At 43.0% G+C, this 16,397-nt stretch overlaps 1 protein-coding gene across 1 annotated transcript in view; it reads right to left on the bottom strand.

Annotated features, from left to right (window-relative positions):
- Window positions 1–1,037: 1,037 nt before the first annotated feature.
- The window catches only part of LOC311102072 (sacsin-like), a gene marked incomplete at both ends in the record, with an annotated part of 31,797 nt that continues 16,437 nt past the window's right edge, over window positions 1,038–16,397 (bottom strand). The window contains one exon of the mRNA XM_084143293.1: window positions 1,038–12,610. Coding sequence (XP_083999419.1) covers window positions 1,038–12,610 — 11,573 coding nt within the window. The remainder of the gene's footprint in view (window positions 12,611–16,397) is intronic.

Here is a 16,397-nt window from a genome sequence, read left to right as displayed (position 1 = left end):
CATAATTAATAATTTTGACTCATGACGTTTTCAAAGCAGGTAACTGCTTTCTTATCATGAGTACTACAAAAAGTACCTGATGTATCATACATACTCGTCAGCATACAGATAATTACAGTAGATGTAGTGTACAATTGTGCTCCTAAAAGACACCATTCAAAGTCTAATAAACTGACAAACAGTTCAGTGGAGACACAGTCAATTATGATAAAACAGAATCTAAAGTATAGACGTATGAAAGCTAGAAGTAACATTCAGAATTTTCCATTCAGTCTATTTCTCCCAATCTGCTGGGGTGTCTGTCACAAGCGCTCTACAAGTGCAAGTGCAAGTACCAGAGGTGTTTTGAGAAAGTGCTTTGTCCATTTACAAGCAAAGGCTATGATACAGAACATTTACAACTTATTACAAATAAAAATAAACCAACCATCAAAATATAAAATAATTCCATTTTAAAAGTACAAATATGATTGTAATTTTGTTGGTTGATTTTCAGATGTTGCAAATAGAACACATTGCATGACAACAGTGACAACATGAGAGAATTGTCTAGAATCAATAAACTTGACTTTTTAGATGGTAACAAACAAAGTACAGACAAATGGTTGTCTATCGCAGGAAAAATATACTTGTATAAAAGGTCAAGTAAAAAAGCAGCATAGTACTCAATTATCTGAGAGCAAATATATTCAACATGGGACTTTGGTTAAAAAAGTATTGATGGGGCATTTGTATGTACAGCATTGCAGCTAAAGATAATTTGTGTATTTGTAAAATGGTACAGCCACATCAAATTACTTTCAGACAGCTTGTTGTTAGGATATGAAGATATGTATACATTATGCATGGGCCACAGAACCAATATTGGTACTGGCGTGCTGCATATCTAAGCTGTCAGCTGGATACTTAATTTTGCCTCAAAACAATAATATACATATCAGTATTGCACACAGCTACTATAATATTCTATTGTTCAGTGGATCTATGCATATTTGTTTTATTTAAATGGTCTAATATGTTCCAATCGCATGGCAGAATTAGATTTTTTGTTGCACAAACGTTTCAAGTTTGATGATGATCCGTGCTGTACATTCCATCACTCTCATTGCCACCTCAGACGTGAATCTGTCATTGGGGATCTGGGGAAAGGGTAAGAGGTCAGGATAGCGAGTTCTTAGGCTGTCCACGCCATATCCCTCCAATATGTTGACATCCTTGGCAAGTCCTGCTAGCTGTGGGTTGTACTCCTCCACTTTCTGTGCCAGTGATGTGGGTTTCACATCCTTGTCTGACTTCCCTCTGACAGAATAGTCGGCAGCTATCAAGGCTAGTTTCGTAGCTAGGTAGCATTTGAAACACACCCACTCATTGGCATTTTTGTGAAGGTCATTCCGTGCAGCAGAAAAGTTGGCTCTTGCTTGCCTGAGCCACCTGCGGGCTTCCACAGGATTGCCAACAGACTTGAAGGTCGGGGGCACAAAGAAGCGATTAGAATGTGACGAACCTGCATAAGTAGTGAACTGCTCCCGGAACTGCTGTTTCTCAGACTTATGGCTTGTTGCCTCTTGGTTCCACGATGTGTAAAATCTTTGAAATGAAAACTTCTCTGACTGGAAGCGGGTGGAAGACGTTGAGAAAGTTCTCCTGGATGCTCTGTCAGTGTTCTGCTGATCTGTCAGAGTCTGCTTCTCCATCCTGTTGATTTCATTCTGTAAGTGCTTGAAGACCTCTGTAGCTACGTCTAGATTCTCTGCATTCTTGTCCGGATGCCACTTGAGATACAACCGGCGAATGATCTTCTTCCTTTCCGTTTCAGCGAGTTTCCAAGCTTGCTCAATAACTAAGGTCACGTCTTTTAGGATTTCTGGCAATGCACTAAGTCTTATCTTTTTGGGAGATTGTTTTGTGGGAGGGACTTTGTGATTTTCCTTTCTAGTAAAAAGGGGAGGCACCAATCGTGGACCAGGACCAGGAGAGCGACATTCTGGGGGGGTTGTTGGAGTCGATGGGGCTCTGCTGTCTCGGATATGAGTACTTTCCTCTTGTCTAGAGAATTTGTACAGATCAAGAGAACTGACTATTTTGTACTCACTATATCCAATGTCAATTTGGAAGCATTTCCCAAGGAAGCTTGGGTTGTCCTCCTCTTCTTTCTCTACTTCTTGAACAATGATGGCATACGTGTAAGTGGGCTGATATCCGCCATAGACATCCCCTCCTTCAGAGTCCACAAGGTAACCCACATATTCTCCTGGATAAAACACATTCATTGGATCCATGAGGAGTATATGGTGTATCTCAGCTGGTATGGGTGTTCCAGGGAGGGGAAGCTCGAGTTTTGAGGCCTCTGTGGAGTCATACTTTACGCCAAGGTTGTCCAGCTTCTCTGTAATTCTGTAGATGTCGTTACAGCCCAGCATAGCAATTAGATAGGAGGTGTCAGATATCAAGTTGTCCGTTGCAGATTTTAGTGTCATCGCCAGCGCTAATAGAAAATTAATGTCTTTGCTGTCTGAGTGTTGGATGTAGAGATGAATCACAGCTGTTCCGTACCTTTTCAGGAAGGCAAGTGTTTCACTCCGGCTGTGTGGGATAGGGCTGCAACCTTTGACTCTTAGTGTCGTCTGGAGTTTCTCAAAACAAGACACCTTCAATCCCTCACAAAGTGCTTTGCACAATCGTATGGCTTTTTCCTCATTCACAAGGAATGCGTTGTCATTTTCATGTTTCATTATTCGTATCAGTCCTGTGATGAACTGTTCTGATGACAGTAGTAGTTGAAGGCGACCCTGAAGCGAACAGAGAGCTCCAAACTGGCACATTTTGGGAGACTCCTCATCCAGTTGCTCCTCAAGGATACCACTCAGGAGTCTTGGCCTTAGCTTCTGTGGGAGCAGCATGATCAGCTTTGTGTGGAAGGAATGGTCCTTGCCAAGATAACACTGACTCATGTCCACAAGCATCTGAACGCCTACATTACCCTGAATTCTGCTCTTGTAGTGTGGGGCATCGTCATACACTAAACTGTTGGATTTGGCTAATCTACCATCGTGACTTGGCAGGTAAAATATCAAATCTCTGAGGCTCTCAAGGTCTTTGCGTATCTGAACTGGGTCATTCTGTAGGCTTTTGAATAGCCCTGAGACAGCCCTTTTCACAGTTCTCATTTCATTCGGGTCGAGCTGCTTACCCTCTGAATTTCTGTGAATGCGGCACAGCACTTCAGCATATTGTTTTGTTGATACAACATCCTCTGTGCCCAAAAGCTTAAACAGCTGATGAAAGATGCCAAGCTCTAGTGGTAGTTTGTATAGGTATGGCTTGAAGTCAGATTCATTGTCCAAGTTGATGACAACCTCCTCTGGCTTTAGAAGTTTCCAGCCCTCCTCAACCATGACAAAACTCACCCCTTGTAGCTGGAAGCGAAACTCTCTTTTATCTGCATTGAGAAATTCGTAGGTGGATCTCAAGACTTTGTTTCTTGTTTTCACCATGTCATCGTCATGATTGGATATGTTGCAGATATTTTTGCAGTTGCTTATCACTTTGTCCAAGGGGGGTTCCAAGTTGACACTTAACATGGTCAGCACTAAGTCCAGTTGTTCTTGGCCAGTCAGCGTGCTTCCCTCCTGGTCTTTAATGGCTGCTGGTGTGGCCTTCTCTGGGAGAATGGGACATGATGTCCATAGCAATTGAATGATATCAGTTTGCTTGAATTTTGGATTGACTTGAGACCCACTGAAACGTATCAGAGGGAGAGTGCCATTCATCTCTTGGAATTGAGCATGGAGCCGGATCAGCTCAGTGGGTGCACGCTCAGGACAAAGGAATGCTATCATTGACAGCTCTTTGAGGAAAGCGCCAACAAATAGATCTGTCCTCTCATTGAATATGTGGTTAAGGAGAACATCAACAATCATTTGGGCTTTTTCTTTGGACCAGTTCTCTGTTTGAGCTTTGATGCTGACTTCTTTTGCATACTGGAGAATTTGCTGCTGAGAGACAATGTGTTTGAGACCTATATTCCTTAGGAATGTGATCCATGAGGTGAGAAATGCTGTTCCATTTTTTGGCTTTGACACTTGCTCAACCTTCTTGAAAAAGTCATTGGGTATGAATGCTTTTGGAGGGAGCATCACTTCGAACACCTTCACTGTTTCATCATAGAACATTTTGGTAGACTTGAGTCTGTTGGTGTAGTCATATATGAATGACAGACCTTCCAGTTTCTCATACAGCTGATCCTTCATCCCACATGACTCCTCCATTGCCAAAAGTCTCTGCTTCAGATATACAAGATGCTCAATTTTTGCATCGTATGACAGGCTGTCAAACTTTGGTAGGAGATGCCTCAGGTAGACTTCCAGATCATCAATTGGGAAACATCCAAGGAAACTGTACAGTTCCTTCAATTGTGGATTGTCAGCGAGAAAGGCGAAGGATGTTGTGTGGGCCCATTTTTCCATATCTGCAGAGGGAATGCTTTTTGCCAGAACATAGCATGACCCAAAGTTTGCAATACTGATGTATCTGCCACTGACTGCTTTGAAGCATGGGAGCAATTTCAGAGTTTGAATGTCCTCTTGGGAGAGGTTGATCAAATTGCAGTTGAAGTACAACAGAAGAGACTCAAAGTCTTTGTCAGTTAAGCTTCCTGTTTTGAAAGCTGCCGTCTGAATCATGTACTCCAGTGCTTTCAGGATGCTGGATGGATTGTCTATGTTTGCTGTATGCTGTGCCAGAAAAGGCAGGACAGGATTCTCTTTGAAGCATATTTTGTTGACAGCAAGCTGAATGCATCCCCCTTTCATTAGGATGTGAAAGATTTTGTCATTTTGCCCGTTTGGAAAGATAGCTGTGCTTATCAAACTCAAGGGAAGCAACACATCGTGATCAGGGACAACCAACTTGTTGCTTGAAACCATGAATTTGATTCCTGGCAGCAAAGCCCAGTCTTTCAGTAGGTCAAGTACAGTCTCAAAATTGGGTTTGATGCCTGCCTGCTCTTCCTTGACTGCAATGTTCTCACTGATGAAGTGCCACGCACCTTTAAGCCAAGACTCACTGGCGTAGCTGTCTCTCCACTTCACAGGGATTCTTGTTCTGTATTCACGTGGTAGAACAGAACTCAACAGTTCCCCGAAACTGCTGATGTCGAAGACCTTTGCAACACCTGAATTCATCAGGATGTTGTTGTACTTCATGTACAGTGTGTTCATGAACAGCTCTTTCCTTGACGAGACCAGTTCATGGTGTGTGGACAGAAACTTTGGTTTCTTGGAATCAAACACCTGGAGTATGTTGTCCATTGTCATCAGCAGTGGTAGCCCCTCTATGTTGATTTCATCACCTACGTCTTTGAAGCAGTAATCAACCAGAAGCTTCAGGCTATGGAAGAGCATGTAATTCGACTGCTGGAGTCGACAGGGAAGTTTCCCAACTTGGCAAGATGTGTCTGGGGACGAGAATGTGAGGAGAAATGTTCGTACATCCTCTGGGGTAACATAGCTCACGGGAATGCCTGCATCATCCAAACAGAAGTAAAGACTGGCTGTTTCATCACAACTGTGGACCAAGTTGAAGCCCACATCCGAAAGCAGGGCCTTGAGTCGGAAGACGTTTTCTGCAACAGACTTGCGTGAGGAGATGTTGTATTCTGTGTTCTTCAGATGTTGAAGTTCATCCTGCAGCAGATTGTCAAAGAATGCGTGACCTTTGTTGGCAGAGGATGTGTTCACCCAGGAGATGTATATGGCAGAGTGCATGTCTGTGTTGTCAATGTGGGGAGCCCTAACGACAGGAAGGAGACGTTTCAGGTCAGCATGAATGCAGGTGTACACTGCTTTGACAAGACAGTACCAATCTGGCTGGATGTCAAGTCTATTGACTGGGAAGAAGTACAGGAATTTCCTCAAAGTGTCTTTGACGATGTGAATTGGTGTTCCCTGTAACACAGTCATGGTGGGATCAGGTCCCGGGAAGTATTGTCGTTTCAGCTGAATCAACAGCTCCACATAGGCAGGAGCTATCAAAGATGTCATCAAGTTGTTGTTCCAATCACTCCTCACTCCTACTCCATTGTCATCTCTCCATAGGTTTCTCCTGGCAGAATCTAATGCAAAATGTCCATTAACATGAAAGGGCAAGCCAGTCTCCAATGAAAGGGGCAGAAAGCAGAATGCTCTGTGGGGCTTCTTGTAGTTGTGGCTTACACATGCAGCCACCCCTCCACGTGGAAAGAGAGTAATGTCTTCATTTTTGTGGGCTGAAATCACACTCTTTGAGACTTTCTCTATGCAGGAGAAGCCAGATCGATTGCAGACCATCCAAGTTGTTAGATTGCCATCGGAGTCCTCTATATCCATTGAGTAGGTTATCTGCTGGACTGGGATTTGAGTGAGCTGCTTCCTTTTTGTCACACTATCCACCACTGAGGCATGAAATTGCTTGCGTTTTAGACGGTCACCATCTGTGATTTTAGCAGTCACAGAGTAAAGCACCTTCAGGTCTCCTGTAGCGTTCTCTATTTCACAGATGGAAATTTTCTCCATGTGGTTGAGGAACATGAGAAGTTCTACCCCATCGGATTTTAGTTTATCCAGAAGGTTTTGCACCATTCTGTCTGATGCAGGAACAGAGCTGATCTCTGATATTTTGGCCATTTCTGTTGAGCGTATGGGGAATCTGAACATTGTGCAATGTTCAAGCTTGAAATGAGCTCCCAGGTAAAGATTTAGCACGTCAGAGAATTGAGATCTAAAGTCAGAGTCCAAGTCCCTAAACATTCTTCCAGGACTAACAGATGTCGCCCCGGGTGCATATTGTGCATGTGGATCAAAGATGCAAAGAATGTCATTGTTTGAAATGAAAGACGGGCAGTCTGTGATGTGATACACAGAGTTGAATCCTATGCCATATTGTCCAGTTTTGCCAGGGTTTGCTTCTTTTGTTCCTCTTCCTAGGTTCTGGATTCCTCTGACATCCTCCTCAGTGAAAGGCTGATTGTTGTAGACACAAAGAGATGGGCCTTGCATTGGCAACCATTTGTCATCAAATATTCTGTCTGTGGGGTGGGTTCTTGGATCAAACACAAAGTAGATTTCAGTGGCTTTAGCATCATCTGCATTCTGCAGGAGCTCCTTTAGCATTTCCTTTTCTGATGGGTAAGCATTGAGGATACTTTTAATTCTACTTGTGAGTTTCTCTTTTTGTCCAAACTCACTTCCAAGTGTAGTGAAGCAGATATTTGAGGCATACCTTTCCAGGGCTTTGTGACGTTTGGGAACTGCTCCTAATTTCACAGCAACCTCTCTTGGAATATCTGCATGGCAATATTTCACAGTTGTGTCTCTGACTTTGATCCACGGACAGTCATTGTAACACAGAGACTTTGATGGCTGCAGTGTAAGATGGGTGTCAGGAAGGAGAATTTCCCCGTAGGTAGCTTGGCAGAATTCTTGTTTTTTGTCTCTGATTAAGCCCCATATTCCTTCACTAATGATTCTGCGAGAGAGCTGAAAGCTATCCTCAGAGAGTGCTCTTCTCCCACACTCCTGTTTCACTAATTCAAGGACTGCTGAAAAGTTCTCAACTGTGAAGCTTGACTGAACCCCAACATTCTCAAAGAGCTCACAGCAACTGTTTCTGTACTTGTTGGGAAGCTGGTAGAGATATGGTGCTGCGTCAAAGTTCTGGTAGAATGCAACTTTGGAGGGCTCAACGTAAGTGTTCTCCACCAGAATGGAGCAAAAGGTTTTCAGCTCCTCATTGATCTGTGTCTTTGCTTTGGCATCCTGGAGCATTTCTTCATGTAGGTATTTGTAGCAGGCATTGGTAATATTTTCCTGATACAAAGTAACTCCGTCAAATGACTTAGCAAGTTCCTTAAGTTGACTGACAACTAGTCCAACTGTTGGCTTTCTTATCAATCCGAGAGAGTCTTTTACAGCCAATGTGATCGGGCCGCACCCTTTGAAAGATGGAGAGTTCTCATTAAGGATGGGCTTCATCAAGCACACTGTGTCCTGGTGGTCAGTCGTAAAGAGCTCTTTGGCAGAAAACATGGTGGACGGGGGGAAAGTATTCCCATGCCATGGTAGTGAAAACCCTGCAGGCTTTGTCAGAAATGGAAGGAACTTTATGTCCTGTAACTTCTCCAGTTGTTTACCTGCTCCGGAGTCTGTCATTTTCAGCTTCTCATCAATGAGACTGAGAATAATGCTGCTCCGAAGACATGCAGCAGTGTGATCATTTTCATTTAGATCAAACACAGATTCAGCACGATCAATCAAATCCTCCCAAGAGAGATCATCTTTGACCATTCCCAGCTGTACTAGCTTGACCAAGCACACTGGATTCATGTAGTCTTTTGAGGTTCCTTCTGGAAATCTTCCATCATCAGCATTGTACAGTTTTGCAACTCTTCCTTCTGGATGGATTAGTCTGGATGGTAAGACTAATTGTTGATTGGGGCCAGAGCATGGGATGCATGGAGTCTCTCTAAGAATTGATGCAAATTCGTCCAGTTTGTCATTCAAAACATAATGCATTAGGGGGTCACAAAGTTCTTTGTCGATGTCTTGGATATGGGGGAAAAAGACATCTAAGAAGAACTGCTTTTCTGTCAGGGTGTTCTCTATCAGCTTCTCTTTGCATCCAGCATCATCAAAACCTTCCTTGACCCATTCAGGCAGCTCAACAGCACAGAGGTCTTGCGAGCCGCTCTTCTTGAGGTATTTTAGGAATATCTTGAAAGCAGCGGTACCAATGTCTGATCTACAGAGCAAGGAGTCATCTAGGAATCTGACGTACTTGATTGATACCCAGGTTTTGCCATCTGAGAAAACTTTTGCATGGTCACCGTCACGCCCTTTGGCGATCTCTTGGTAGACTCCTTGGCTGATCAATGTGAAGTCATCGTGTACTACACTTGGATCAGGCCATGCTACGTAGTAGCTGTAGTCAAGTAGTTCTCCACTTTCTGCCATTGAACGCAGCATATTGAGTGCTGCTAGGTATGCCTGGACAATCACATGTCTCATGAACACTGAGTTCCAGTGTCCTTTGGTGTCTGTCTTCCAGATCTCTTTGCGGTTAGATGTCACAGCAAAACAGCCGTTTATATGGACTGGCAAGCCTGTTTTGATTCTGAGAGGTAAATAGCAAAACACCTCTCCTATCGGGTTGGTGTGGTTGGTGTTTGCCTTCACTGTCCATTTTCGATTCTCCTCCTCTGAGAGCAGAACAGCTACACCCCCGCAAGGCACTAGTCCAAGTCGTTTTCCGCTCTCACCAAGTGAAAATTTGAGAGCTTCGGTCACATCCATACATGAACAAATGAGCCAGTTTGTGAGATCAACTGCCTTTTGGGGCATTTCGTCTGTCAGTCGTCTGTTCTTTCCGTCTTTCGCAGCCATTTCAAAGTGTGAGGAAGGATCCTCCTCTGAACCTCTGAAGAGGGGTGACTGGAGATCAACTATGCGCTTGAACACATTGTGAAACTCCTCCACCACAATGCGTATGATGCAGCCAGACTTGGGAGTGTCAGCCGGCACCCTATTGGTGGCTGCAACCTTTTTCATGACTTTTGCTGCAGATTTCAGGATGCTCAGAGGCCCATATGCAGCTTTGGATGACCATACACTTTTGTTGATAGTAACAACATCCTGTGCTGCTGCTGGATTGGGCTCTTCATATTTCAGGTACTTCAGTACCATGGAGCCAACATGCTGAGTGAAGAGAATGAGCCGGTGGCCACATATGCTGAACTCATCAACAAGGGAGTAGATGTCTGGGGTGTTGTAGTAGACACTGCTGATTTCACTCACTGATGCTTCTTGCTCAGTCCTGAAGGGGAGTCTGAACAGTGTTCCATCGTACTTGTACGGAGACTCTTGTGCAAGAGGAAGTTGGCAATTGAAGACATTGATGAAGGGTTTGAATTGATTGGGGAACTTTCGTAGCCGTTTCTGTTGTTTGCTCCAGTTTATCTTGATTCCTGGGTTTGACCTGTCTCTAATGTGCTTGCTGATGTGGTTGATGTTTGGATCGAACATGATCATGAACTCTCTGCTCATTATGATGGGGATGTCAGTGATGTGATAAACTGAGTTGAAACCTAGGCCAAATTTGCCAACTTTGTCTGCCTCACATCTCTTCATTGACCCACCTAACCTTGTTATGTTCAGAAAGTCAGTGTCAGAGAATGTAGAGTTGTTGAATGACCACAAGGAGGGGCCATGGCATATAATCATGCCAGGATCAAGCAGGTTCTCTCGAATGTCAATATTCTTCCGCATGTCTATCAGGAAGCTACACTCTGTAGCACTCGCATCATCAGCATTCTGAAGAAGTTCTTTGAAAATATCTGCGACAGATGGATACTCTTCTAGAATGTTCTTTATTCTCACTGTCAGAGGCTCCCGTTGGCCTGATTGTTCAAAGCCAAGGTTTTCTGGGTTTATCAGTCTTGTACTCAAACATGGCACGTTCAGCCATTCTGCTGTTTTCATGGGGATGTCATCATGGACTAAGATAATGGGCTCTGATGTATCATCAAGCAAGTCATGTAGATCCTCCACTTTAATGTCGCAGTAGGTGCACTCGTGAATGGGTTTCATGGCCAGTTTGCTTGGATCTTTGTAGCAAAGGATTGGTACATGCATGTCAATGTCCACAGAAATGTGACTGTTATACAGCCATCTCAGAATATTTATCAGGAGGAGGAGATCATGCTTACTTTCCTCTTTAGTCATTTCTTCCTCACACCTTTGCCTTACTGTTTTGATCACATCGAACACATGGCTTGGGACAACCTCTTCAACCGAACCACAGAATTTGAAAAGTTTGTGAAACTTTGCAATGGTCTTTGGCAAAGAGTACAGGTAGGGTTGCAAATCTAGGTCAGGAATGGGTTTTAGAACTGTGTGGCTAGGTGATGAGAAGGTCTTGCCAGTCCACACCCAATCAAATGGCAGTGACTTCATTGCCTCTCTTGCATCTTCAAGGTGTGCTTGCATGAAATCATAAATCTCAATAAGGATCTGTTGGAATTGATACCAGTCTTCTGTAGTAAATGCTTGAGATCTGTGCCAGTCATTCACTGCCTTCAAATGCTGTAACACTTGATCAACCTGTGGCTCTATTGATAACTTCAGGGCCTTCTTTATGCCGGCAGAAGTGCGCTCCACAAGTGCAACTGAAGAACCTACTAGCACTGCATGGGATATATCGCACATTTCTGAGAATGAGCAGATGTTATGGGTGTCTCCCATCCAGGCAAGAGACTTTGGGTAATTTACAGGTCTGTCCTTGCAGACTGGCACCCATTTCAGTTTTTGCAAGGATGTCTGAGCTTCTGAAGACTTTACCAGCTTGGTTTGTCTATTTAGTATTTGCAGCAGTGTTTTCGCTTTCTGTATAACTGGTTCCCATTCTGGCTCATTGCCACCCTGTAATTCCTCGATTTTCTGTGCCACCTGAAGTACATCTTTTTCGCTGAGTTGTACTTCATTTTTCAGTCCAAGTTGTCTCAGTGAATGTAGCATATCAGGAGATGATATATATGTATTTGTGGGAAACCTATTCTTCTCCTCCATGTAGAACAGATTCTGTAAAATCTCCAGCTCAGGGTCAAAAAGGTCTGTAGCTGCAACAGATTTTCCTGCAAACGTATGAATGAACTTCAGAGCCGAAAGCCATCCAATCACAGCTTTGTTTTCATTCTTTAGGAATGACAGATGCTTAAGGGCCCAGAGCATGATTTTAGTGATATCCTCTTTTGAGTAAAACCCTTTCTCCATGTCTTGAACAACCATCTTCAAGCATTCAGTGGTTTTCAACTGTTCCACGTTCAGCATCTTAATGAGACGGATGGATGCCTCATCACTGCAGCCCACAACATTGATGGATAGTTTGACGTCTGGTGGACACTTGGCGGTATGGTGTAAAGCCCTGGCTCCTCTCAGTGAGGTATATGTTGGGATGCCTTTCTCTGAACATGGCCCTACTTTCTCAAAGATTGTCAGCTCAAGGAGGATACGCTTCTCTTTCTCTGTGATGTCAGACAGCCCTGCCAGGAAGTCCCTCAGTGCCACTTTCTGTTTGCTAGAGAAGGATAAGACCAGGCTGGCCACTCTCTGGGTTGACGACCTGTCCATGATTTGCAGTAGCATACTGGGAGATGAAGGATGGATGTAGTTCTTCAGCAGAGGATGCTGCAAACACAAGTCCAACTTTCTCATCACTACTACTCCAAGTTTTTTCATGATTTCAAGAAGGCTTTCAGAAAGTGGGGCCTCCTCCTCATCCACAATGATAATAGGGGATGGAGTTTTGAGACGATGGAGCTCGATTGAGTCCACACTTTCCACCAGGGGCACATTTGGGATCAAAGGCATGTCTTCAAAGGTACTAAGGTCATCAGTAAAGTTAATATACAGATGCTTCCAAACCATCTTTAGCCAAGAGCGTGTAGGATGCTTCTTCTCTCGGTTCCCAGGGTCCCACTGGACTGTGAAGTCTCTGGTAGGCCAGACTGTTGAGAGGATCTCCTTTATGAGTCGAGCTGACCGTTCAGGTGTTAGCACTTGTACCTGAGTGCAGGGTCTTCCTGTAGAAGATACAAAAACAAAGGTGAATATAAATCTTAATGATGACTTTCTCAATGATCATTTACAGGAACTACATACAGTGCATTCGGAAAGTATTCAGATCCCTTGACTTTTTCCACATTTTGTTACGTTACAGCCTTATTCTAAAATTGATTAAATCACAGTTTTTCCTCATCAATATACACGCAATACCCTATAATGACAAAATGAAAACAGGTTTTTAGATTTTTTTGCAAATGTATAAAAAATACAAAACAGAAATACCTTATTTACATAAGTATTCAGACTCTATGCTATGAGACTCGAAATTGAGCTCAGGTGCATCCTGTTTCCATTGATCATCCTTGAGATGTTTCTACAACTTGATTGGAGTCCACTTGTGGTAAATTGAATTGAATGGACATGATTTGTCTATATAAGGTCCCACAGTTGACAGTGCATGTCAGAGCAAGTATTAAGCCATGAGGTCGAATGAATTGTCCGTAGAGCTCAGAGACAGGATTGTGTCGAGGCACAGATCTGGGGAAGGGTATCAAAACATTTCTGCAGCATTGAAGGTCCCCAAGAACACAGTGGCCTCCATCATTCTTAAATGAAAGAAGTTTGGAACCACCAAGACTCTTCCTAGATCTGGCCGCCCGGCCAAACTGAGCAATTGGGGGAGAAGGGCCTTGGTCAGGGAGGTGACCAGGAACCCAATGGTCACTCTGAAAGAGCTCCAGAGTTCCTCTGTGGAGATGGGAGAACCTTCCAGAAGGACAACCATCTCTGCAGCACTCCACCAATCAGGCCTTTATGGTAGAGTGGCCAGACAGAAGCCACTCCTCAATAAAAGGCACATGACAGCCCGCTTGGAGTTTGCCAAAAGGCACGTAAAGACTCTCAGACCATGAGAAACAAGATTCTCTGGTCTGATGAAACCAAGATTGAACTCTTTGGCCTGAATGCCAAGCGTCATGTCTGGAGGAAACCTGGCACCATACCTATGGTCATGCTGTTGGGATGTTTTTCAGCGGCAGGGACTGGGAGACTAGTCAGGATCGAGGGAAAGATGAACGGAGCAAAGTACAGAGAGATCCTTGATGAAAACCTACTCCAGAGCGCTCAGGACCTCAGACTGGGATGAACGTTCACCTTCCAACAGGACAACGACCCTAAGCACACAGCCAAGACAACGCAGGAGTGGCTTCGGGACAAATCTCTGAATGTCCTTGAGTGGCCCAGACAGAGCCCGGACTTGAACCCAATCGAACATCTCTGGAAAGACCTGAAAATAGCTGTGCAGCGACTCTCCCCATCCAACCTGACAGAGCTTGAGAGGATCTGCAGAGAAGAATGGGAGAAACTCCCCAAATATAGATGTGCCAAGATCGTCATACCCAAGAAGACTCAAGGCTGTAATCGCTGCCAAAGGTGCTTCAACAAATTACTGAGTAAAGGGTCTGAATACTTTTGTAAATGTGATATTTCCGTTTTATTATATTTTATATATTTGCAAAAAAAAAAAAAAACTGTTCTAATATTTCAGTTTATCTTTAAAAATTAGTTTTTGCTTTGTCATTATGTGTTATTGTGTGTAGATTGATGAGGGGAAAAACAATTTAATACATTTTAGAATAAGGCTGTAACGTAACAAAATGTGGAAAAAGTCAAGGGGTCTGAATACTTTCCGAATGCACTGTATATAGAAGCCCAATGTTTAATTTAACAATGTTTGTCCTGCAGGCATTCTAGGTGATTTATTAGCTTTACTACATAGCCCCAGGTTCATTCCCATCAACACCACCTGTATCACCACCCATACACAAAAATGTATGCACGCATGACTGTAAGTCGCTTTGGATAAAAGCGTCTGCTAAATGGCATATTTATTTATTTATTTATTATCAACAAGAGATATTTGCATTTTGGGTCTGCAATGTAGTAGGGATCGACAGGACATTAGAAAATCATGTTAAATCAAATATGATCATTTGCATCAAGACCATATGGGATAAGTTAGGCAAACTACAACCATTTCATTACAAAGATTTCTAGTTAATAGAGTTTGATTAACTGCAACACTAAAAAAATCCAAAGCACAGCAAAACATAAACACTACATTAACTTACCATGCACAGCATGGCAAGCATAACACACACTTAATAAGCTAATATTTAGTAGACTCACAATGTCACATCACAATTCTATCAAATTCTGCAATGAGTTCTAACTAAATGACTGATACACATAAAGATTGTGCGAATTTCTGCAATGAGCAAAGACAAAGTGCGTTCCAGTGACGTTAGAATTAACACTGCCAGAGAGACACACTTTTCTGGGAACTCACACAGCTAAACCAATACAAACACAATATGGGCACTATGAAATGTGACGTTTTTCAAATTAGATGGAAGAGAACATAATATTTCAAATGCTCCCACTTCCACAAAGGTATTCTATTCAGTCTTTATCAATGTTGAGGTAATGTTAGCTACTGTTCACATTAAATATATGATACGGATTAGATTAGAGTTTGCATAGTGCCCATTAAAAGAAGTGTATTGGTTTGGGTCAATGTCAAAAATGATTCCGGGACACAACACCACATGTCAAAGTACCTACCTGAACACCCCCAAAGAAATTGTTGCACTGCAATTACATTTAAAGTACATGTCTTAGACATTTAGGTTATCACGTTGAAAACTATTTCAATTTAAATATAACTACATCCCGTGATTCCCACAAATCTAATTATGTCATTATAGTTGTATACATTTTATTTTAAAATGTAACTGTAATGGAGTTTACTTTGATATACTAGTTTGCATTGATAGCAGAGGATACAATCAATCTGCCAAGAGACTGTGATGATGAGGTGGTGATTCTGAGGATGAGCCCCTAGAGTCCTATTGGGTGGGGTGGGCCTTCAGGCTGCAGCAGCAGGATACAGAGTTGCAGCAGCAGGATACAAAGCTGCAGCAGCAGGATACATAGTTGCAGCAGCAGGATACAGAGTTGCAGCAGCAGGATACAGAGCTGCAGCAGCAGGATACAGAGCTGCAGTAGCATGATACAGAGCTGCAGTAGCAGACAGTCAATGCCTGCAACAGCCACTGTAGGGCCGCGATCATATAACACCGCTGAGGTAGGGGAATTCTAGTGTCTCTGGCTGAGGATCATACAGATGTCGTTCTGCATGGCTATCTGTGAAGGGTCTATTGTGTGAGACAAACTTCTATGTGACCCACTTAATTAAGTGTAATGGGGATAATTCAATCTCTGATGCATGCAGCAGCTCCCAAAGTGGTGTCCTAGCTATGAGGTGGCAATAACAGACCAGCAGAGAGCCAGAGAGGTGTCAGGAAAATGACTTAGGCTTTGAGTAAAGTAGAAAGTTAGAACTGTGTCAACTCGTAAAACTAAAAAGATAAATCTGAAAAATAATAAAATAATATATTATCAATATTATTCAGGTTTGTAGTCTTTTTCTGAAAGGCAATATTCCAAATGAATCCACAACGCTTATTTACAGAAATGCAATGGATACAGTTAGAGCAGCATATTATTGCCTTACCCCTTCATATTAGCTACCCCTGGCAGTCAGAATGATGGCATGCTCTCTGCCCAGGCTAGACCTTTCAACAGTTTCACAGACAACTAGCTCAACATGAAGAATCCTTCAATGCCATATTATGTCCAGATTATACACACTGTGAAAACGATGTTTGATTCACACATAGTGAAATAAAGTATCTGATCTGATTTGTTATGTGGCGGTCAGGATGTGGACACGTTGTTTTCTCT

Source organism: Coregonus lavaretus, assembly GCF_964263955.1.
Source record: "Coregonus lavaretus genome assembly, chromosome: 26".
NCBI lineage: Eukaryota > Metazoa > Chordata > Actinopteri > Salmoniformes > Salmonidae > Coregonus > Coregonus lavaretus.
This window is presented reverse-complemented; position numbering and strand designations above follow the sequence as displayed.